This window comes from Taeniopygia guttata, chromosome 9 (genome assembly GCF_048771995.1).
Source record: "Taeniopygia guttata chromosome 9, bTaeGut7.mat, whole genome shotgun sequence".
Classification (NCBI taxonomy): Eukaryota; Metazoa; Chordata; class Aves; order Passeriformes; family Estrildidae; genus Taeniopygia; species Taeniopygia guttata.
Genome location: NC_133034.1, coordinates 16798313 through 16823383, shown reverse-complemented (window position 1 = coordinate 16823383; position 25071 = coordinate 16798313). Strand labels below are relative to the sequence as shown.

General features: G+C 37.6%; 1 protein-coding gene across 11 annotated transcripts in view; it reads right to left on the bottom strand.

The window, feature by feature from the left end:
• Positions 1 to 25071, bottom strand: part of ARMC9 (armadillo repeat containing 9) — a 55892-nt gene that overhangs the window by 13867 nt on the left and 16954 nt on the right. For 7 of the 11 annotated variants that reach the window (XM_030280886.4, XM_030280883.4, XM_030280894.4 and 4 more), the window contains exons 10-22: positions 23216 to 23251; positions 18097 to 18131; positions 16805 to 16916; positions 15772 to 15864; positions 14425 to 14515; positions 13458 to 13581; positions 11818 to 11957; positions 11167 to 11243; positions 10180 to 10254; positions 9025 to 9115; positions 7659 to 7717; positions 3656 to 3760; positions 2414 to 2529 (exon numbers count right to left, since the gene is read on the bottom strand). In XM_030280886.4, the coding sequence (XP_030136746.4) occupies positions 2414 to 2529; positions 3656 to 3760; positions 7659 to 7717; positions 9025 to 9115; positions 10180 to 10254; positions 11167 to 11243; positions 11818 to 11957; positions 13458 to 13581; positions 14425 to 14515; positions 15772 to 15864; positions 16805 to 16916; positions 18097 to 18131; positions 23216 to 23251 (1154 nt within the window). The remainder of the gene's footprint in view (positions 1 to 2413; positions 2530 to 3655; positions 3761 to 7658; positions 7718 to 9024; positions 9116 to 10179; positions 10255 to 11166; positions 11244 to 11817; positions 11958 to 13457; positions 13582 to 14424; positions 14516 to 15771; positions 15865 to 16804; positions 16917 to 18096; positions 18132 to 23215; positions 23252 to 25071) is intronic. The other 4 variants (XM_030280888.4, XM_030280887.4, XM_030280893.4 and 1 more) reach the window with 1 other exon arrangement.

Sequence of the window (25071 nt, the reverse complement as noted above, 5' to 3'; positions counted from 1 at the left end):
TGACACAGACTCCCACCATGAAATGAGCGGGGGAGACAGTTTTGGTGCAGCCTCTGGTCAGAGGCACTGAACACCCATCCTGCCTGACACAAACTGGCCCAGCTGTGTAACCCCCAACCCCACAGGCCATATCCACAGGACACTGATGTGACAGCACAAACTGATGCAACACAGAGCCTGCTGCACAGACTTCTCAAACTGCCCCCACCCCAGGCATTCCCACCTGGCCTGAGCATGTACTCATCCATTGGAGTCTGTGCATTTGGAGCACCCTCACCACCAAGAAGACCAGAGCTGGAGAGGATCAATGGAGCATCCTTGGGATCCACAGAGTGGTGAGACTTTCTTTACTCTGTCTCTGACACTCTCTTTCTGTACCCCCACCTCTTTTCTGTTTCTTTCTCCTCCTTCTTCTCCCTCTCTCTATTTGTTATCAAATAAAATGCACAATATTGACTTTAGCATATGGTCTTGTTAGCACCTTAATTTCGGCAGAGGAATTTCTAGTAACTTGAAAAACTGGACTGTAACACTGCCCAAACAGACAATTCCACAGAATCAGTCCAGGTCTCCAAGCCCACCATGGGGCACAACTGAGAAGATTCAAGTTGTGCCATACTTGAATGTAAATACTGTGCAGGGGAAGTGGGACCTTGAACTCTTAACACTGACTCCACAGAAAAGTGGCAATGTATATTTAGGCACAGATAACCAGTATGTGTATATTTAGGCATAGATTAACCAGTCTAGATTTTCAAGACCTGCAGTTCTTTTGGAGGACTGCATGAAAATTATTAGATAATCACTATTTTACTAATATATTAATTAATTGCTGCTTTCTTCTGACACAAACACATACATTTAATATACATGGGGAGAGATCTTGCAAAAACTGTGGATGTTGTGATGGTGCAAAAAGTTGGCCACTGTAAGAAAGGACACAAAGTCAGAACTCCAAATCCACATTTAGGCTCTACCAGGCAGACAAATTAGGGCCATGTTCAAACAAATGCCATTTTATCCAGGCCAGTACTTGGAAGAAAAATTAGGATTTTAAGGCAAATTCTGTCATGGGGTAGCTAAAAATTCTTCTGCTTTGGAAGTGTGTATTTCTTTCATCTTGCTTTTTTTAAAAAAATAAATGTCTTCTGGGGTTTTGTCCATGCCCAGATCTGGTATGTTACACTTGTCTGTTCCAAAGCCCTGGTAACCTAATACATATAATCCCATAAGAATGGTACACATTCCTACAAGCAGGAATGCTAATTCCAGCATGAGACAGTGGGAGGCAAGATAAAGCTGCAATCACTCCTTGTCCAAAACAACAGACTTCACTCAGAGTCACCTACACCTGTGAAACTACATCAGTCCTCACCGTCTTCTGTACCCATTTTCCACACTAAAACAAGGAGGAAAAGTACTTTAAGAAATAGAAAATATGAACAGGAAAGCAAAGAGTGGCAGAGGGATGACATGGGACAATCTTCAGGACTGATGTGTTTGAAGAACCACCTGTAATTTCATTACATTGTGCTTTTCAGGTTACCCATTCATTTTAACATACTTACCTATAGCAATCCTGTGAGTTTTGAGTACTCTTATCATACTTTGTTAGTCTTGTAGTCTCTCAGCTTAAGTATTCATAGAAATGAAAATATTAAATCCTCACAATAAATATGCCTGTATCATAGCTACCTGGACTTCATCAAATCCAAAACTATGCAACTGAAAGTTAAAAAATCATTTTAATTTGTGATCTCATTGGTATTTTACTTCCTCAGTTGGGACAGTGAACAGGACAAATCTTGTCTCAGAAATTAAGATATATTTGTTCTAACTGAAGGCAGAGAATAATCAAGGAGCTCTGCATGGTAAGACTCCTTTATTCCATTTACAATAAGCCTTCTACTGTGACCCAAATCACACCAAGAGTAAAGTACCACACACACTTCTGATGGAAAATGTATTTCTTCCAAAACAGAGAAACACAACATAAGATTTTTATCCTCTCCATTTTCTTTTTCATCTGTCTTCTAACAAACCTCCCCAGAGCAAATACACTTTGTTGCTTGTGAAGTGGAAGATCCCAGGCATTGTAGATGTTTGATGCAACTTTCCAATGGAATATTTTATAAGAAGATGCAAGAACATGTGGGACAGAATGCAAATTTAAATAAATCTGATCAGTAAATATTTATTCAACTATTTTAAGAATGTGACCTCAGCCAGTGGCCCTTTCTTTGCCTGCAATGTTCTGCTCCTTTTTTTGAAATTATCCACAACGAAAGACAATGGCAATACACTTTTAGATAGGGAAAGTTTAGATATTAGGCATTGCTATGGGATTATTTTCTTTGTTATATTTTTAAAAGAGCTTTAAAAATCCATCTAGGTCTCATTTGTTTGGACTTACATTAGATATGCAGTTCTGTGATAACCTGGTGTCACAGGTCTCTGGAGAGGCTCATCTATACTCTGCTGGACACCAGCAAATTGCTTCTTCTTAGTTTTTGGAGTGTGAGTCATTATCTGATACACAAGAGAACATGAAGAAAAAAAATAATGCAGTGGATAAACAGGTACTTGAAGCCATAGAGAAAATTCTATAGAAATATTGCAGCAGAAGCTAAATTGCATTCTGGTGTCACTGGATAAAACTGCGTGGTATCACTGAAGGCTCTTTCATGACATCTTCTCTCAGGTCACTTTTCTATCATCAGGATTCTGGACTCTCCAATCCAGAAAGTGCACATTTATAATAGACTGGCTGGGGTTGGAAAGGTTCATAAAGACCATCCAGTTCCAACCCCCCTGCCATGGGACAGCTTTCACTACATCAGGTTCTTAAAGCCTCATCCAACCTGTCCTCATACAGTTCCAGGGATGGGGCTGCCACAGCTTCTCTGGCAACTAGTGCCAGAGCCTCACCATCCTCATAGGGAAGAATTTTTTCCTTATATCTAATCTAACCTACTTTCAGTCTGAAGCCATTCCCCCTTGTCCTATCACTACATGTTCTTTTGAAAGAGTTCCTCTCCAGCTTTCTTGTAGGCCCTTTTAGGACTGAAAGCCCACAATAAGGTCTCCCTGGAGCCTTCTCCTCTCCACGCTGAATAACGCCACTCTCTAAGCCTGTTTTCACAGGAGAGGTGCTCCAGCCCTCTGTGTATCTCAAATTAGTCACAGCACACTAAATGGCATTCATACAAACTTCATGCTTTTTTACTTAAGAGCTTTTTGCTGCTTGAAGTAAGACAGACAATACTTGATCCAGCACAATGCCTGCAGGAGCAGTTGACTTTTCAACTTTTCTTTTTTCTAAAATAATTTCAGACCAGCAGAATGTTCCAGTATTAACCTGCTCAGCACTGTGCTTTGTGTGCTCAGAGTCACTGGTGTAGCACAAGAGCCCTAAGGCTGCCTGTAGCTTATTATTAAGCCACAGCCTGACCACCCCTGTGAAAGGGTAGCTCCCTTCTCACACTGGTTCTGCTTCTCCTGAGCAGCAGTTCATACACAGACTGTGAAAGATTCAGACTGCTCTGCAGGTAGCACCTGCCTCTTCAAGCAATAAATTGAATAAAGTGGTGAAACTACTGAAACAAAACAACCCAGGAAATTAATTTATTTTAAGATTCTAAGGAGTGGTACTCACTCCCAAGTACTCGGTTGTTAGCAGCTTCTCTCCTGAAAGCTCCCCCAGCTGAGGCAGCAAAACTTCATCTTTGTCCAGATCAGGTTCCAGGATGTCACTGTCCTCCTGCAAAGCAACAAAAAACTCAGGGGTGCAAGGAAGCTTTAAAGCTGGTAATAAAAAAAAAAAAAAAAAAAAAAGCAAAAAAAAAAAAAAGCTGGAAAGCTGGTACAAGAAGTATTTCAGGGTGGAGGGGGAAATTGCAAAGATTCGCTCTATAAATAGGTCTGGGGGGATTTTCTTTTTAACAAGGTTTGTTAATGCAGCCAATCCCGTTCCCTGGCATTATTTAACCTGCCAGGTAACCGAGCCTGAAAGTGTCCCCCCCTTTGCCTCCTTGTACAAAATAAGGACTTTGCCCATGTGCCATCACTACACTGCTGAAATAACACAATTGGTGCCCTGTTCCCCACTGCTCACAGGCTGCAGCAGATGTTGGAAGCCAAGCCCGTTAAGGTAATGGCTGGAAGCCCTGTGATTAAGCTGTTTCTTTTGATGTACTCTGTGGCTGAAGTGGATTTTCACACGGCAGCTCTCTGATTTTATTGCCAGGTGCCGAGTGACAGCAGATCAGAGGGTGTCTGATAAAGCGTCACTGTACAGTCACCTCACGCAGCTCCAGCTTGTAACTAAACATTGAAAAGAGAGCTACAATATCACATATGCACTTTAACCAGCAGCTTTTCAAGATGGTCCAAGTCAAATAAAAAACGAATGCAAAGATCAAATACTGAAGATAAATTAAGTTAGTATTTAACAGACCAGCTTAGAGAATACTGAGCAGCAGGAAATACACACAGTGACTGTGGGTGTCAACACACCCCAGAAGGATGACATCTCAAGGCTGGGTATGTACTCCAGGAGCCAGTGTATCCTAAGCTCTACACTAGTTAATTTAAAGCTTACCAGACAAACACAAAAGCCAATTTATTCTGAATAACAGCACATACAGACATTTTTTGTAAGGTTATATGCTCCAGCATTACACAGTACTGAACCTTAAATTTCTGAACGTATGATGCCCTTAGAAATCCCAGAATTTTTCTCCAACAGGCTCAACTGCGTCTTAGCCACAGTGTTTAGAAGAAAGTTGTTACCACAAGATCTGCTCAAAGCCAGGAGAGAATTCATCAACTCTAAATTAAACACAGATAAAAGCAAAAAACCCCAAAAAAACCCATGAAAGGCAATAGTAACAGCCTTGGGAACATTTGCATGTTCGTGTAAACAATTAAAGCTGGAGCAAAACCTGCAAATTAAACCTGCATGAGAGGCTTTCTGTTTTTTCCTAAGTTGTAAAGGTATAAATAGAGATATTGAGCTACAAATTCTAATATCAGTAAGCAGTCTGAAAGCAAGTCACTAAATTGGCAAAATAGGCAATATATGGACATATCCTGAAATGTATTCAGTCTGTAGTAGTTTAAAAGTTACGTAAAAGCAACACTTTTGATAAAATGTTCCAAAGCTTTCTGTTGCCAGATCACAACATTAGATGTTATCACAGAACACCATTGAGAATAACTCACTGCAATTCCAAATTACAAAAGAGTTCCAGTCATTGAGGTAGTGAGTCAACAAATCTTTGTCTATTTAACAAAGTAACGTCATCATGCATTACTGCCATGATATTTGTAAACTGTATTTTCTAAACTGAGGGACTAAGAAACCAGATGTCCTTGCAGCAGAACAGAATTATAGTTCCCAGCAGCAATAAGGATTCAGAATGTGTTGCAATTAATGTTACACTAAAAACAGTTTCAAACTTGGCTTTTCTTTTTCATATAATGGCAAAGATAATGAAAAACTGCAATTGGACACAAAAGCCTACTGTTATTTTCTGAGTCAAATAATAAGAAATACCAGAAGTCCATTTTAACCACATGATGGTCCAGTGGCAAAAATACATTTCAATATTATTTGACCTAGAGCCTTTTCTGGGATTGTAAGCAGCAGCAACTCATCTAGGGAGCAGGACTGAATAGGAGAATTCACCTTCCTTTAATTTCCAGGATCAGGTAAAATGATGGAAGTGTTGAACATTAACATGCAATTCAATGCCACACCTTTCAGGAAGGAGTTGCTTATCATGTGTTTTCACAACAAAACACAGTATCCTTTAAAAAAGTATACTGAAGTTCAAGCAAAGGTATTATCACCTTAGACTTTCACCACATAATCAAGACACTCAAAGCCTTGAAACGTCAGTTAAAAGGTGTTAAGTAGCATTTTAAGCAAAGGGAAGTTTTCATTATTCATTTCCAGGAAGCCCATCTTGCACCACAAGCACTGATTTTCGGTTGGAGGAGTGGAAAGATTATAAAAAATAGGCTTCAGGACTGAAGGAGGTGAAACAATTACAATAATCTAATCCTACAAGAAAAGTTTACTGTATTCCCTTAGAATTCACTTAGAACTCTCCCCTTAGAATAAAAAGGGGTGAATTGATTGTTAAATAAAACTTATTTTCTAGCTCTAAACTTAGAATTTCCACATTGCTCTAACTTTAGACAAAGGAGTTATTAGTTCACCACCTACTGTGTCACAACACAAAATGTATACAATACACAACACAACATAAAAACTGGATAAATAATGCAACCAATGCAAGGCTTCCCTGGATGCTGCCAGGCAAAGGCTGGATCCTGCACGATGCTGCACCCATAGCTGCTGAGAGCACACCACACCTGTTGCAGTCAGGATATTTGCATTTTTATCTGCTCTCAAAACAGAAAAAGCTCAATGTGCACTAGAAGATGCATTCTGTCACGCTGCAGGAACGGGACAAATTTTAGACTTGGTTTTCCCCAGTCATCGTCATTCCCATTCATGTGCAATGAGCTATTAGAATGTGGACACAACTAAGTTTTATCTGTCTTATTCTTTGATGGTTCAGAACAAAAAACTTATATATTTAGTCTAAACGCATGGTTTTCAGTCAATCTGTTCTGCAGTAACACTTCTAACACAAGATCAGTTTGCAGTTCACTCACTCTACGTGTCACTGATTCTTCAGGGCCAAACACAAGCTATAAATGTATTTATACACACATATACACACCTAAGTATGCACAAATACTCTTTCCAGGACATTACCATAGCCTTTCTCAAGCAAGGCTTCTCAATAAAATAAAAATGCAGTGGGGTAGATTTCCTTAAGATAAAACTCCCATGTAACTGCTGACACTGTATTTTCAAGCCTCCATTGTGTACTTATGGCAATGCAGAAATGGCAACACCTCCAGTGAAGACTGGGTATAACATTTCCCTTACACGATTTACATCTTGCTTTGGTTGCTAATTTAGGTGATCCAGTATGCTGTGTTGTCTACATCCATGGCTCTATGAAGACAGCTTCTTAAAAGATGTTGAAATACTGGTATAGAATGCATTTATCAGCAGAGAAGGAAATACAAAGCAAATCAGCTTATATGTATTATGATATAGTTTCTCATGCTTATTTTATTTTCCCATAGAATTTATTCTTTATTTGTAATAACTGTTTCCCTTTCTTACATTCCAGCAATTTACTAAACATATTTCAAAGTTTTTAAACAGCAAATAAAGTCACACCCTGAATAGATAATGATGCCTTAAGAAAAAGTGACGATCTGTTTATAAGCTACTCTGGTAATATACTTTTTTTCTAACTGCATCCAATAGGTCTGCTTGAAAGGAAGATTCCTACTGCTACAGTAACTCCTCATCTCTTCACTTATGTCAAGCTATAATCCTTTAATTATCACAGAGGTGGTGAGTTGTTAGAATAAAAGAGTAGGACTTCAAATGAAGAAAAGGTAATGGAAGCAGATCCAATCTTCTTGTAAATACAAGAATAATTAAGTAAACGTAAAAACCAAAAGCAAAACCCACCAGAAAACCAAAGTCTGGTTTACTGACACTAATATTTTCTTTCTAGAAGGTTAAGGATTTTTCTAAAAGATGTCAGAAAGCCTTTACTTACTTCCTCATAGTCCTCTTCCTCATCATCATCAGACACAATACTATCATTGAATGGCTCTTCTAGAAAGAAGCAAAACAAAATGGTGTCAGTTAAGTTGCACATGTACAACTTAACAGGATCTCATTATTACCTCAGTTTTACAAGAGCAAGATTTAACCTGCTTCTCATACAGACATATCCTTTTCGGGACAACTATTGGAATAATTTGATCCTATAAGCATTCTACTAGAAATCACTGAAATCAATTCATATTTTGGAAAATGGCAGAAATAGAAACACTCTGGAATAGTCACTTTCTCATAAAATCCACGGTGACATCTCACTGTATTTACTGACAAGAGTTGTACGAAAGTGTGTGCACTTGCAAGTTTGTCTAAATTTCAAATATTTTTTAATAAGAGACTTTACTTCTCCCTACAAACACTTTAATATTATACTGCTTTTGTACATAAAAAGCTAGTACTCATGCAGAATACTTATTTTAAGTTTTGCACAAAATTATTTCCTCAGGAAGAAAGTGGCCAGGCTTATGCTGGAAATCTGAAAACACAACTTATACTCATCAATGACTCAGACAAAAGCTCTTAAAAATGCCATTTGCAGGTAAAAGAGGAGTGGTTCTATAACCCTGAAGAACAAATATTGTATAGTGGCAATACAGTGCTTAAATACTTTATTTGTTCTTTTACAAGCCAGAACTGTAAGACAGGCTGTGTTCTCTTTCCAAAAGCCAAACAGGGCAGTTTGACTTGTCCTATGTTTACTGTACAGAAAGATGCAACCAGAACTAATCTCCTTTTCATTATTTGCTTTCTCTTTCTTCAGTCTTCCTTTCAGTCACATGCAACAGAAAATGGAATAAATATTCCACCTTCTCAGTCTGTATTAACAGCATCTACAACTTGAATGACCCATCAACATCCTCTCCAAAAATGACGGTCTCTGCTCTCTATTCAGGAAAAGCCATTTCACATAAAGTTACATCTCAATAGACCAATTGATGAGCAAAGACAAACCTAGTAACTAAATCCGATTTTACAAATTTCTATTGCATTTTTGCAATTGGTAGCAGTCTCTCATTACCATCAGACCACTGGCATGAAAGAAAACGGCCAAAGTAATTTTATTTATGATCCCAAAACTTTGGAATTGTGTCTTACTCAGCCTTTTATTTCTTCTTTATTGCTACAACATAAAGGAAATTTTAAAATACATTACTTTCAAATCCTGACATTCACTATTCTCCCTCTCTCAGACCACCACACTATTGTTATTCTTTGAGGTTTCCAATGCCAAGTAAAAACATGAACATTTTTTGTGGCTTTTGTGAAAGATTTAAAGCTCTGATAGCTGCATGTGTTCCGACCTGAATTGAGTTGCTTGATAACAAATTCCATCTGGCGAACCATCTCTTCATTTCTTTCCTTGATAAAGCAGCGCAGAATTTCTTCCATTCCCTGGATGTATCAGAAAACATGGATAGATCAGTATTTCATGTCACTACAGTGACAGAGATCTGTTAGCTAAAATACCTCTTTTTTTTTTTTTTTGGTCAGGAAAAACAGAGGCAGTGTGAAGCAAACCACGGTGTCCAGCTCCAAGTATTGTACAGACAAAAGAAATACACTCTCTAGATTGTTTTGAGGCTTTAGCAGAGACATGTCCATGATGAACAGCAAATTTTTACAACAGATCTGTTGCTTTTGCCTTCTGAATTCAGTACAAAAGTCATCAGAAGAGGATAAAATTTGCATCCACAGAGACAACAGTGCAAGGTTCAGAGAAAGAAAGCAGAAAGCAGAACCAGCTTTGATTTTAAACCTGTTCTCTCTCTTTATGGCTCCTTATAGCCTTGATGTTGTATCTTTAAGCATTTATGATTACGTTCAATCCTCTGTGCTCTGTGAGGTAGAATATCTGACAACAATTATGTCTCCATAACTCTCTGGATTAGTTCTTAAGATACAAAGACATGCTGCTATCCCAGGAGCAGCTTCCTCAAACACAGAAGTTGATACACAGTCATTACCATTAGACTAACTTTCACAGGAAATGAGTTCCTAGCTCTGAAACCTTCCTCCTGCTCCTTCCCCAAATAACCATGTCTATGCCAGGCAGAAGGAAAAGCAGCAAGAATTCCTTTTAGTGGCTACTCACTGGTGCAGAATTAGACTAAGGGGAAGAAGTAGCAGGTGAGATGAAAGTGTCTCCTGGGGCCACAAGGAGTCTACAAAATGCTAGAATGACACACATTTCTAAAATAACACCTTTAATTTATTATTCAGACAGAATCCTTCCAACTACTGGGGCTCCACTCCAGGGAAAAACACCTGGAAATATGGCAGAAGTGTTTGAGAAATACATTCATACTTCCCTGAGGAAGGGTCTCTTGTGGGTTCCCTTCTCAAAATGCCCTGGCTCCCACATCACAGCCTTGCTGTGCCCTGCTCAGCAAGTCCCTGTCTGGGCCATCTCTGGCAGGGGTGTTGATTTTCATGCTCTGCTAAGCAGCACTTCTTACCATTTCTTTGGCTTCTTCTCGAACAGAAGGGATGGCTAAAATACTGTACAGTACTCCATTCACATATGACTGGACCTAAGAGGAAGAAAATAGTAATACCATGAAGAAAACCTCTTACATTCCCCCCAGACGACTATCAAAATATAAGAGCAAAAGTATAAAATAACTATACTTCAAAGAGTTAACCAGACTAGACTGGATTTGCAAAAATTCCCATATGGGAAGCAGAGAACTTTTAGGATGCAAATATATTGTGATATGGTTGATCTAAACCAGTATGCTGCAGGCCAATTTCCCAAACAGCCCTCTCTGCTTCTGATAATGTATTCTTGCAAATTGACCTAGCCATAAGAAAAAAAAAAAAAAAAAAAAAAAAAGGAGAAGAAAGAGAAAAGCAGAAAACCCATTAGTTTTTGACAAACACTAATAGCAGTACAAAAAAAAGGCCAAAGAACACGGAAAAGTCCCTGCCAGCATGAACTCAAGACATGCTTCAAGCATTGTAGCCCCAGGCAGGATGATAAAGCCAAAGCAGCTTCATAAATGTCACAAGTCTACTACTTTCTTATAGCATTCCTTAAAACTACAGAAAATGTGCTCCCCAGTGCCTGATATTTTGCATAATGGGTTTGCATCACACATTGTTAATCCCATGAACGAATCAAGCTTGAGGTGATTTGGTGCATGACATTTAAGCATTAGAAACTGCAATCAAGGCACATGGACAGCATGGTAACTGTATCCAAAAGCTGCCATTCTCAGCTGCTGATGTTTGTTAAAGCAAGACATGCTTCTGTCTAGAAAAATCTCTACTCAACAAAATAAAATTTATATATTTGTGAATTTTAGGAAAAATTCATGCAACTTAATTAACGAGGGTCTAATAAGGGAAACAAAATCATTTTACTTTTTACATTTTTTCCTTTCTTCTTTTTTTCAATTTTTCTTTCCACCTTTTCATTAACCCAAAGTTTGCTGTACAAATACCTTAGGATTCTCATGGTCAAGAAGACCAGAAAGAACTCTGAGCATGGGGTTTGGGATACTTGCACATATTTTCTTCCCTGCAAAGGTAGAACACATAAATATGCTTGAAAAATAGAACAGATCAGAGCAAGCTTCTTTCTTACTTTTCAGAATCAGTATTAAATATAGTTTGCACAGAGCAATACTCTATGCTCTTTTTAAGTCTCTTGGACACAGACAGGATCTTATTCTCTTGGGGGGAATCTCTGCTTTGTAGAAGTGAAGGCAAGATGAAGGTTAAGCTCCTCGCCTTTACTGCTCAACACAGTTCTTTCTGTTTACAAAATCTTACACAGAATCTGTAAGTGAACACAAAGTGTCCTTTGAAAAGTGGGCCTGGAATGTAGCAATGGCAGCCTTCACATACTAATATAAAAAATAATCAAATCTTATAGGGTGCTATTGCTTAATTCTTTAGAATTCCCATAACTGGAATTCTTGGGAAAAAAAAATGTGCTCAAAAGCATTGGTTATAACACCCAAATATCTCTGGTTGTGGTTCCTGCTGCTGATGGTAGTCACTTGAAAGAATCCTGGTAAAACACGAAAAAAAAAATATTCACAATCTTCCCTATTTCTTGGAATAAGGTTTTAATTCAAAATGTAAGACACCTGCACTCCGCAGACAGAGATTCATGAGCAAGGCAGCACAATACTCCAGGTTGTAATCAGACAGACAATCTGGGTCTATTAGAACATCAACCAGCCAGAAAATGAGCCCATCTTTGATCATTGCTGACTGCAGTGTGCGCCTAGGATTAAAACAAAAAGCAGACCACAAATCAAAAATGTCAGATCACAACATAAATGGATCTCATATACATTTATAGCCAGTACAAGCACATTAAAAATACACTAGCCTGCCAAAAAAAAAAAAATCCCTAAACTCCCTGTTTTGGCAGAATCACTAAACTAAGTAATTAACAAAGCCTGAAGAAATTGAAGATGCAGATTCCCATATGGTTAGAGGACTAAAACATTGTTGGATAGATCGGGGGCTTTTGTCTTTTGTTTTATTTTGTTCTTTTTAAACCTGTGAACTGCTGAGGTAAATTTCTTAATTGTTTTCTAAGGCTTCTTACTCCAGCTAAAACGGCATTTTCAATTGTCTTTTAAAATTAGTTTTAAAAGCCAGTACACACAACAGATCCATAAAACAAATTAATTACTTCTTCTGTCATAGGTAGCCATAGCACTGTAGCACTTTTGTACTGTTGATTTGACAAATGAGGTCTTTTGCCTGAATCTATTTGCACTTTTCTCTAGAGATTCTTAAATCCCATGCTCTTTTAACTCAACTTGTAGTTGCCCTCAAAGACTATGCTGAATAAAGTGCCAGCTGGCCAACCGTGATCTACAATAAAAATTCTACACTTTACAATACAAAAAAGAAGTATATACTGGTAGAAAAGTCTTACTGAAGAAGAGAATTTTTCACAACATTATTTCCAAGAGGCATTATATTTAAATTGCAAAGATCAAATCAGGTGCTTTCCTGGCTTTGGTCCTGAAAGCTCATATGATTCTTAGTGCTGGATATTGCAGCAGGTCTATGGCCCGGAGTAAGCAAAACAAGGGAGCACCTGACCACATATTAAAAAAAGTTTCCCTTATGTCAAGTATCTGGAATTAACCTTCTATAAGATTGTTACTTTTTAGAAAATAAAAAACTTCCAAATTTTCAGTATTCCTCCTGACTGCTGTGAAAACAGTGTACCTCAGATCATATTTATTTGATAAAGAGAGCATACCCTTTACTGCTTTTGCGTATTTCTTTTGTGGTGGGCACTTGAGTCAGGCTGCTAAAGCAAAAGTAAGAAACAAGGCAGCCTGTGCATAGACAGCTCCAGGAAAGGGGGTCAACAGGATAAAGATGAAATCCCTGAAAAATGTTTGCAGGAAGGATAATGAAAACCTTATGCTTTGGAATGTAACACAGCTCTTTTTTTCCACATAGGATCGTCAGAGGTTTCTACATTAACATTTTCACTTTCTTCAGTCAAAGAACACATACAAAGCACACAAGGCTGTGGCAGGAGATGTACATTTACTTGAGCCTTGACAGCTGGTAGGAAGTCAGGTTAATTCAGTCAGCAAAACTGAGTTCTCCTCCATAATAAGCGACATTGCTTTCATCAGCCATCAAGGGTTCTGATGATTGTTATGGGCAAACCAAGTGCTCTTCTTTCCTCCCTGAACAGAGCCTGCATTTCCTCCCCTGCTGTCACCACCACACGCTATGCTTTCATCACCTGAGGCTGAATTTCTGCAGAGCCCCCAGAACATTCTCCCATGTAAGGGAATCCTTGTCTTCAGCTTTCAGTCTGTCCTCCAGCATTTGCAGCAAGGTTGGGTTCTGAGAAAGGTAGGCACGACCTGGTGCAAAAAGCGATGAAAGAACAGATGCTGAGATAGTAGCTATGACAGAAAACCTCCCCCTCTTTGGAAAAGTAAGCAGGATTGACCTCAGTTTCCTTTTGACAAGCCACAAACTTGTGCCAAGATCCAAACAGACCTGCACAAAGTTGTGTAGCAGACCAGTTGCATTCAATCCAGACACTTTGGGTATTAGAGGTCCACTCTTGCCAAATCAGTAACATTGAGTAGATGCTTTCTGATCTATCAGTTTTGTACAATCAAGAAAAAGAACAGAAATGTCCAAGGAGCTTGAGAAAGTCAGGTGCCCTCCTGCTACTGACTTCAAATGATATTTCAGCGCAATACTTAGTTCCAAAAATAGCAGCAAACCAAGAGCTAATTTGGGACAGGCAGAGATGGAAAGCTGGATATATATTCTTCTGGATTATTAGCAGTGATGCACAAAGATTTATTCAGGTAAGGACCAGGAAAATGCAGAAGCCACAGTAGTTACTATTGCACAGCCTGGTAGCAGATCTGCCCACAGGAAACCTAATTAATGGGGATTTTTCTCTTTAACCCTCATGGAGAAACTATATTAAAGGCAATATCTAAGTAAGTTCCGACATAGATCACAAATCATTAAAACAAGTCAGAAATACTGAATATATAATGTCAAAATGAAAACTTTCCAGATACTGAAAAGCTGTTTTGAATGCACGTAACAAAAGGGAGTGAGTTCTAGATAAAGGGTGCAAATAAGGCTCCAAATTTCCACATGCACTGACATGCACTTGTGAAGCAGCAATAAGACAGCATCATATGAAAATGCTATCTTATTTTTTGCAGTGAATCTTTTACCTTCTATCAGTGAAGCAAAAGCATTGATGAGCCTTGCCATATACTGTCTGACTACCTCACTCTTAGAATATAATAATTGGAGGACACTTCTCTGAAAAAGAAAGCAGATGTTAATAAATCACAAAGAAGGAAAACACAAAAGTAAGTCTTCTATAGTGTTTTGAAAACTTCATTAAACTTATATAGGAAAAAAACCCAAACCCTTTGAAAGCATATTTGTCAGTATGATGTACAATTCATTTTTTTATTGGCAGGGGACTGAAGGAGAGATGGAAAATAAACAAACAGGCAAATTACAGCTTCTCATTTGAGTCTGTTAAAACACTCTATGGTGTAGAGTGGAACTTATATAGAGGCAACAAAGTCCAGTTAAAGCTGGTACCTAAAATTAATATGCAGTCACTTACACAAAAAAACCCACAAATCAAACAACTTAGTTTTGGTGATAAACTTAATTGCAGTAATATTACCTGAATAGGAATGCTTTTCTTTGACAATGAAAAATGTGGGAAGCAGCTCAGTAACTTACCAATTTACCACCACATTGCAGTGATTTCTAATCTGGTTTATTTCAGACTTTACATATAACTTCCCTCTTACAGAAATTTAGAGGGAGAAAAACTGATGGTTGATTTAATAATCCTTTATGTCTCCTAGTGGTACAAGTGACTGTTGCAAGGACAATGAAACCACAATAAACCAAGTAGGTTCATTGCCTTGAACCCCTGGGAAACTCAATTATGCACAGAAGTCACTACAACCAATGAAAAAAAGTTCTGCTTTTCTTAGCAACAGTACTGGATTATCAGAGACTGAAACAACTTTTCAAAATAAACACACCAGCAATTCCCCTTTCTAAAGGAAGTTGGCAATCCACCTCAAATTCACAGAAACACAGTTGATCATTGCAGGTGCACAATGACACATTCCATAGTGGCATTGGGACCAAAGTCCTAATTTAGTTCTTATCTTAAATCACTGAAATGAATTGAGTGTATTATTTAACAATATACAATCACTCAAAAAGAGACACAGGATCTGATAACCAAGACTTAAAGGGCCTTAGGCTTCAGTTCAACTCACAGAAGTGAAGCACAGGGAGGTGATAAACTTCCATTTGTCTACAAGAACTGTGTCTACACTAAGAGCTCTTGTAATGCAAACTTTTGCCATCAACATTTAAAGACTGGGATGCAGAACCTAAATGTATCACCCAATTTTGGCACTACTACCTTTTTTTTCTTCTTCTCTTCCAGAGAGCAATAAAATTTTACGATCAGCACTTCATAGACATAAATAAGCAGTATCACACAGAAGTTGGACAACTGACAACTCAGTTCAGCTGACCTGACAGTTGCTGTGGCAATCTAGGAGGTCATTACTGATGTAGGCTTGCATGATAGTGTCTCTCTGTTCTCCAGGATATGATGTTGTCAAGCGCTAAAATAAATAACAACATAAATAAGCAAGTAAAAAAAAAAAAAACACAAAAAGCCAAAACTATGGATTGATGACCCCTGGAGATTTTAAAGGTGCTAATACTCTATAGCTGAGAACCTCTTTCATGGGGAGCAGTAATTCAGCCTCAGTGGCCTCAGGGAAAGAGATGAAATGAACTGACCTGTCCTCAGCTCTGTGATTCATTGCAAAACTGTTACTTGGGAGCTGTCATCACTGTCCATACAGGAAGGATACAGAATTACTTCCCATAAAGTTAAAAAATCCCCTCTAATAGTTACAGATGTGGTGCTTTTCTTAAACATCTGAGACAGAGCATTGGGCTAGAAGTACTTTTGGTCAGAACAAACAGAAAACCAGATAGTTTTTAATGTGAAAATGGACACTGAAACTTGATTAGAATTCCACTATTATCTTTCATGACTGTCACTTTGCACACACCAGCTTCCTTTTCAGCAGGAAAATGTAACTTCCTGTTGTCACCTGTAATTTTTCTGAAATGTCATGACATGACCCAAGTCAACCAAAAGGTAGGCTCCTGTAAATACCTTGATTATAAAGGAAAACTGGTGATTAGAGTCTGGTATGTCTTGGATGCAGCAGTATTTATATAAATATAAACCAGAAAGATATGTGGAAAAAGGAACTGCCTAAAAAAACAATTTATTTGAAAGCACATCAGAAATTATTCCCACTGAATATCCCAGAAATCTGGGAATTCTTCATGTGAGGAATCTGTCTCTCCTCAGATGAGGACACTGCTACACTACAAATAGACACCTCCTGCCTGGGCTGCCTTCATCAACTCAACAGCCTTAGCAAGCTTGACCAACAGGAATTTGCCTGTCATGTTGAACTCATCACCAGAACAACCATGTTGTTTGCTAAATGGATTCAGTTGTGGATGCCCCCCTGTCCTTACCCAGCGCAGAGCCTGCAGTAAGAGGGCCTTGAGACGATCACTCCCTGTAATCAAATCTTTCTTCAGCTTCTCATAATCCAGAGAGGGCAGCAATGGCACATCCTGCATCTTCCTAAATGCAAAAGGAAAAGACATTAATCAAAACTCTCTCTCCTCGTTCAGTGCAGTTGATGTTACTGAGGTGAGAAGAGCCAAAACAGGAAGTCTGCTTCAGGAAGAGAACTTCCACATTTTCCCACTTTTATTACCATTATATTGTTAGAACAACAGACTTGTTAAATTTGGGGTTATTTCTTACTTATGCATGCAGCTCATTTACCATCATGACTTGCAGACAGTAAACTGACAACAAGACAGCTGATGATCTGAGATTTTTACTGGCACAAAACAGTACAGTAACAACCTTTTTCCCCCTTCTCTACTGGACCACAAGGGCTTGAGGGCAGCAGTGGATCTTGACACAGTTAGAAACAGATGCAGTAAAAAGCTGCAGCTCCAACTCCACCTCTGAGCCCTCATGCACACAGAAATGTCTTCTCCAAGGCAAAGGTGGTGTGGGCTGAGTGGATTTTTACAGCCTGGAATATGCTGGCTTAACATGAGACTTAATACAGGACCACTTTCTGTGCATCAGTACTATCTTGCTATTTTAATATTTAACACTGAAATAGAAGTTTCCATTAAGAAAACTGCTTCCAGTCAATGTTTCATTCTTAATATTTAAATATAATCCACTAAAATGTTTTCATATCGTCCCATCCTACCACTTTTCAAAACAAATTTTATGTCCTAGGTATAACTGCCCCATTATCTTGCAAACAACAGGATAAAAGGTGCCTCAAAAATTTAATAAAACTTCACCTTGAAAATACCATCTCTATTCAATATTTTAAGCCAAAATTTATTAAGTCAGACATAAAAAAAGATTAGTTAAGGCACAAAAAAATCCACATTAGTGATTCCCCATTTTCCTGGATTTGTGAGAATCAAACCAATTACAACAATAGGACTAAAATATGTGGCTACACTAAAAATACAGCAACAACCTCACATTTGTGGAATGGCAGAATTACTGAATGGATTAACAACATTCTGCTGAAATTAGAACATTACTGAAGCTGCTCAGAAGAAGAATACAGATCACACAATATTTCCATCAATGTTCACTGAGGTCAGAGGAAGCACAGAGGAGGAGTGAGTCCCATTTGCAGACAACAGGCAGTGTGTACTTCAGTTTACAAACCCCTCCTCTTCTCTACAGACAGAAATTAAGCTCAGCAACAAATACTTACATAGAGGATAAAGATGCTCTTAACAGTGTGGAAGCCTGAATCACAAAAAGAAAGAAAAAAGGAAATTACAGCATATAACTCCAAATTTCACATAATGTTATTAATGAGGTCCAAAGTGAATTCTTTCATTAAGATTCTGCATTCTTTTCCTATAAAAACCTGTGCTGTAAACCAGAAACACAGCTAAAGAAAGAGCACTTCAGTGTTTATTTTTCTTTTCCCTTAAAGTGTTTTTCAGGTCAAAATCTCTTTTGTTATGATCTGGCCATTTTATCCTCACCCACATACTCCACAAATTACTTATGCTTGAAGTATTAAAAAAAAGAAAATTACTAGAAAGTACTATCTGAGCCTGCTGAGGAAGGTGAAGAATTTGCTAAGCATGTTCACTGACTTTATAAATTTTTGTACCTTTAAAATTGCAATAATATTTCATTGGAGATCTAGCATGCATTCCTGCATATAAATTTATTGTAATTCTTTGCTCCAACACTAATGTTATCAGGTTTTGCTGCTATCAAAATATACCCCTATATATAATTATTAATATGTAAAGACAGGACTATGTATTTTGCTATTTATAAAACTAATATGAAGTAGTGTGCCATTTCTTAGTGGTTCTGCCTAGGATATTCTAATTAAATCCTGGATATTTCTTCTCTGATGCAGGGTGACACAGTGCCTATGCAGGCACCGCTGTGCAACAAGGAACACCAACACCATATAAAAGTTCCACATGGAAGTTGTCTGCCTCAGTAAATATTTTTTGCTAGACTTAATTGTAGGTAAGCAAAGAAGCAGCAGTTCTGGCATAACAATGCTTCATGTCATGCATTCTGATGTCAACTACATGCTATATTTGCAGAATATTCAATGTCATCTCTTTGTACTGATCTCTCTGCTAAACATCTCTCATTACCACTTATGCCTGTAAAACTGGTCTTCTCTCTTAACTGAGCCTCTTTCAATGGGAACTATATAACCAACATCTATTGTCAGAATTAAAACTGGGATTTAGGAGACAAAAAGAATGAAATACCATAGAGAATATTGAATTACACCAACTGGTATATTCTTGAAAACAACCTCGTGGGTATCCTTGTAATACAAGGAACTGCTCTATTAGATGTGAAATGAGCTTATATGGACTTTGGAAAGCATTTTATATTATGTGAATGAATAACTTATATACAATAAGCAGGTCATACACCTCAAAAGTAAACTGTCTGGACCAGCAGTTCTCACATCATAGTTTATCTTACACAATACAAAATTCTTTCTAAGTATCATATCTGCCCCTAGACTGTTTTGCCCTTGTTCATTTTCCTTAGCATTTTCGAGAAGTATAAAGAGTTTTGTTTAAACAAAACTGTTTTCCCAGTCAAAACCTAAAACCTTGTAGCTGCAATGAAATCACAAATCACTTTCGTTTCCTCTGTCAGCACCTTTCTTCTTTGTCCATTAGGGGAAATGGAAGAAAGTGACTAAGCACTCGAATACAAAAAAAAAGTATTACAGAGCCCTTGAGAGGGAAGGTGAAACAGAGAATAGCAGTGCCTAAAGAAACGAGCAGGGCACTAGGGCTATACAGATGCATATAAAGATTCTCTGCTTCTCAATAAAGGTTTTTTTACCCATCTCTTTGCTGTCTTAGAATGAAAAATGTGCTCCAACCAAAATCTAACTAGAGGATGACTGGTTAAGATACACGTATCACTCTTCTACACAAATAAAACTTTTTGGCAAGTGTAGGATTTTGCAAGCTTTTATAAAATTTCAAACTACAGAAACTTCAACTGGAAAAGCCTTCAGATTAAATGGGACAAGATCCTATTAATTTCCAAACTACTTTTTAAGCCAGCAGATGGAGCACAGCAAGGTATTTAGTATGGTTTCCTTCTGTACTCTTCCTACACCAAAAAGGCACCAGAGAGTGAGGCAGGCCCTGCACTGGGGCTCTGAGGGCAGAACCACTGAGCTGGAAAAACTTCTGGTCATTTTGCTGATCAGACTAGAACCTGCACAGGAGGAAGTAAGTTCTGTCAGGCTTTTGGTGTTTCTGGGAAAGCAGTAAGAATAAAGTTCATATTACATCAGGTTCAATCATCAAGGCTAAACAGGAATGGAGAAAGATGTAGGGGGCTTGTTTATTCTTCACTGCACTGTCATTGCTCAATCTGACTACAGTCAGCACAACTGATGAGCAGAAAGAATGCAAGCATGTTACAGGCAGAGATTTTCCTTCTTGCTTTTCATCTGCATCATTGCAAGTAGTCATAAGTAAGCTAATCTGTATCTGTGGCACGCTGAGTAAAGCATTGGCTCAGCAGATATACTTCTAGTCCTGATTCAGCCACCAACTGCAGACAGAATCCAAACACATCATTTCACATCTCTGGACCTCAATTTTTCTCATCTGAAAAGTAGATACAGCCATCAATCTCTTCAACAAGCTGGGTTTAAGATCTACCAATGAATGGCAGAGTGCAAGAGCTAAAAATTATTGTTTTGCTATTAAACAATTGAATACTTATAGCACAATCACCATAAACAGAAATTGTTTAGTAGCTCCTCTTCTCATTTTTCTTAGATTACAGGATTTATTTCCTCAGCATTTTCTCCCTAGCCCTTCCCTCAGTCTTTCCTGGAACAGGTTAACCATAATTTTAACCTTTTGAGTGACAGTATATACCTTAGATTGCCAACGAAAAGCAGAGTGTGAGTAACCTGTAGTGAACATGTTCCTATGTTCCAATATGCATAGACTTCATCTTGAAAAACATACATTTCATGCAAAACCTATCTTGAGAGAGATCATTTGTCATAACTGAAAGACAAGCAGAAGCTCAGTGTCTTAAGGAAAGAAACACAAGAAGAAACAGCCCAAGATAGCTCATTCTGGTAGGATTATGAGTATGACTTATGTTTGTGTTGGTTCTTGCCAAAGCCAAACCAGGTGCCACATTAAGTCAAATAATTCTGTCATGATGCACATTAGCTACAGATGGCATCCCTTTATTTTTGAACAAAGACAGGCATGAATATGAACAGCATGGAATAAACCAAAGTTCAAAGGGGAAAAAAAATCAGTATTTATAAAAGAAAGCAGATGCACTTCATGTGCAAGCCAAAACCACAACTGATTTTATCAAATACTGCAGGCCTATATTCAAGCCATATCCCCTTTGCTATTTGATGTATATATTCATAATATGCCGAAGGCAAAGCTGAAAACCAGATTCTGTCCTCAGTTCCCACTCTGAAAATGTGCTGTAAGAATTCAGTGCAAATTCAATGCAGATTCAGAATTAATAATCAAATATATGTGATGAATATGTGAAGAGTAAAACCAAAATTTGAGCAGATTTCTACAAATCATTAGAACTCACAAATCTATGCTGAGTTCATTTGTTACACACTAATAACAAGGAGACTGCTCCATGCAGGCTGTGAGGGATTAGACCCTGAGCTTGTGTAACCTGGCAGGTCTACTGGGGCTATGCAAAGTATTATTTCAGAAGATCTACAATTGTTTTTAATTTTTTTCCCTACTTATACTAGAGAGATGCTGCTATGAAAACTTCCCACTTGCCATATAACACAGGTTTTCTAAGTCATCTGATGTGTACATTAAAAAGTCACACAGTAATACTGTGTGATAATGTAATGACAACACACATGTCAGAAAGAAGTATAAAATACTACACATAAACAGTGAGGGGAACTGAAAGCTACCCATATATTCAAGAAATACCTCAGAATCAGAGTCAGACTGCTTTACAAAAGCTTTATAAACAACTCTGCACAGTAAGCTACTACATTCGACATTGTATCAAGTTACATTTAACTAATGCTTTATACTAATCTGTATAAGGAAAAAGTTTTTCTTCAGTAAAAATAATTTGATTCCTAATTGCTCATCTGTCATCGACCTTTCTCAATCTCAAAACAGAGCATTATATGAAGGAACAAAATGCTTAACATCAAGCAGAAAGTGTCCATTAAGAACATTCATGTCACCAAGGGGAACAGGTTGATTGATACAGATGATCTTTTACAATAGGTGGATGTGGGTAGTGTTCTCTACATCAAGATAAAAAAGAGGTATGTAATGAATAGTCCATTGCATTCAATATTTCTATGACTATTTCTCAAAATAAAATGGAAGTGGAAAAGTGGAAAGTTGAATGCCCACAAGGGTTTACTTTAATACCAGGTGATATATATGTTTGAAATCTAGGCAGCTTTTATTGAAAGATATAATCTTGTTTCACCTAAAGAAAGTGATAAAAATATAAATACACATTATTTTAAATAAAATTTTAAAGAAAGCGATACAATTATGAATATGTATTATTTTAAATTGACTGGCATCTTTCAGAATTGGCGCCAATCGTTTTTATGAATTGATTACATACTGAGTTACTTAGAAATAGACTCATTTCCTTTCTTCACAAAGAATGCACTGACTATGGGCAAAATTAGATACTTATGGTGTGCTTGTAGTATTGCCAGAATACAAACTTCCATCTGGGTTACAGAAGTCACAGGCAGTACAGAGAATATAATTTTGTGTTTTCAGTGAAAGAGGATCATTTTAACTGTGTGAAAGAATTTCATAATCTTTACTACTTTACTGTTTTAGGAACAAAAAATACAAATATGTAGAATACAACACCCCTCTGAAGAGCATGAATCAACTTGCTGAATTATCTTGAGCAATAATATTTATTTGCTTTGTCAAAGGTGTTGTGGGGTCAGCTGGTTTTGGCTCACTTCAGAGAGAACATATACTATACACAGATGATCCCATGCAAGAAACAATTGCTTTCTGCATGCTGTAAGAAGCTGTGCTTCATGTGAAAGTTGTGGACAAAGCTGCTCTTATGCTGACATGCTGTGTTATGTGCATTATGAAGCCATAAGGTTACCCAGAACATTTATTCCATTCCCATGCAAAAGTTCCAAGCCCTGTACATTTTCTCGCTCTTCATAAACCAGTTAATGTAATGACAAGCTAAAATGCAGGGAAAATTGCTGCACGTTGTGAAATAAAGAGAAACACAGACTGTGGCAGACTGAGCAGGCAGTGTGAAAGGAAATAAAGATAGACACTTACATATCCGTCATCACAAGGGCTCATAGAGTAATATTCCTTTATAGGCAAACAGACACACATTAAAATAAAGATTAAAAAAAATAAGTTAACAGAAATAAATCACAGAGAAATGCACAGTTCTAAAAAACAACTGATAGAAATTAGCTAAAAATTAACAGACTATTAGCTTTGAAAAGGAAAGTATAAACATGTTCTCCCAATCCTCATACTTGCATGTCTTAGAACTGAAATTACTGTGTCTCTCCTGTGATATATTTGGAAGTTCTCCTCTCAACACCTGGCAAACACACCTAGTCTGCACATTGTTCCACATTGTCAGAGTCAGAACAGCTACACACAAAGCACTGACAAATTGACAGGAATATATGACCTGTGCTGCTCAGTCCACTGAGGCAGCCAAGAGAGATACCCTGAACATGGCCTGGATCAGAAGACCTCAGCTTCTGAGAAAGAACCTGCCACTATTCTCCACACTTGCTTTGACTGGAGTTTCTTATTAGCACATAAAGAATGAGAGACACAATTTAAGGTGTTTCAGCAGTGTTATCAATTCTTCATCCCAAAAGGTTCCAGGGATAAACTCAGAAAGTTTCTGGAGGGAAACCTAGAATGTAGTTACTAAAATAAAGAATGGTGCTAATTCATGGTTTGAGCAGTTTAGTACAAAATATGGTATGCTCTCCTTAATTAGACTAAAATACTTAGAACAGCTTTGTATCTAAAAAGAACAGTCTTAATTAAAAATAAAAGTACACAGTTGAACACAACGAAATATTAATTATTTGCTTCCAATTTTTTTGTGCAAACCTGCCAGTACTTACTTTAGAGGACATATTTGTACACATGAATAAGCATATAAACACCCTATTTAGCAAGCTGCTCTTTAACAGACATATACGGCCTTACACAGAAGACATAAGAAATTTGCTACTCCTCACTGTGAGCACAAAATAAAGTTCTTTTTATTCTTTAACCAATTTTAAAAATCTGACATTCATCTTTTTATTACCATGATACTTAGAATTCCCTGATGTGAATGATTACTTTAACTTCCATGGTGCTGTACACACATACAGCCAGTTCCTGGCAAAGACAATTTAAAATTAAATTTAAGACAAAGGATGACATCGATAGAGACCAATAAGTGAGCAAAAGAAACCAGGAGATAAACTGCATCATGATGAGAGACAATTCAACACAAGCACAACGTAAGCCAGTGGAAATGGATGTAGGCATCAAGACAAAAGATGACAATAAAGGAAAGTTTTAACATTAAAGGAAATCACAAAAGGTTGGACCAGACAATCTTTTGAAGTCCCTTCCACAGTTTGGACCAAACAACCTTTTGAAGTCCCTTCTATGATTTAAGGACAATAACAGGAGAAGTTTGTGGAAGCCCCTACTGAAGGCAATACCTTACCCTTAAAGAGTTCATATAAACAAAAAACCTTGCAGCAACTTGTGAAAAGGGCATTTTATACTGTATCAGCAGAAAAAAAATAACTTCTCCTTGCTTACCTGAAGAGGCAGGCTTGTTTCTTATTTTCCATACATAAATGGGAACATATAAAAATAATCTCATGGACAGAGATGCAGAAAACTGTGTCATCCAAAGAAAAGCTCACTTAGGGTAGATGCTGTTTGCTGCAATGTGCACTTTATTTTTAAATGTAAGAGCAAACATCTACATAATAATGCCTGGTGAATCCACTATGAATGGTTTAGAGAGTGATTAAAAAGAACAGAATAAAAACCTTCTGTTACCCTCATCCTAGGTTTCATGTGGTCTGCTGGTGCAGAAATTTCATAAGTAAGAAATGGAATACTTGCCACCAATTATTACAGCTTGATGGCAA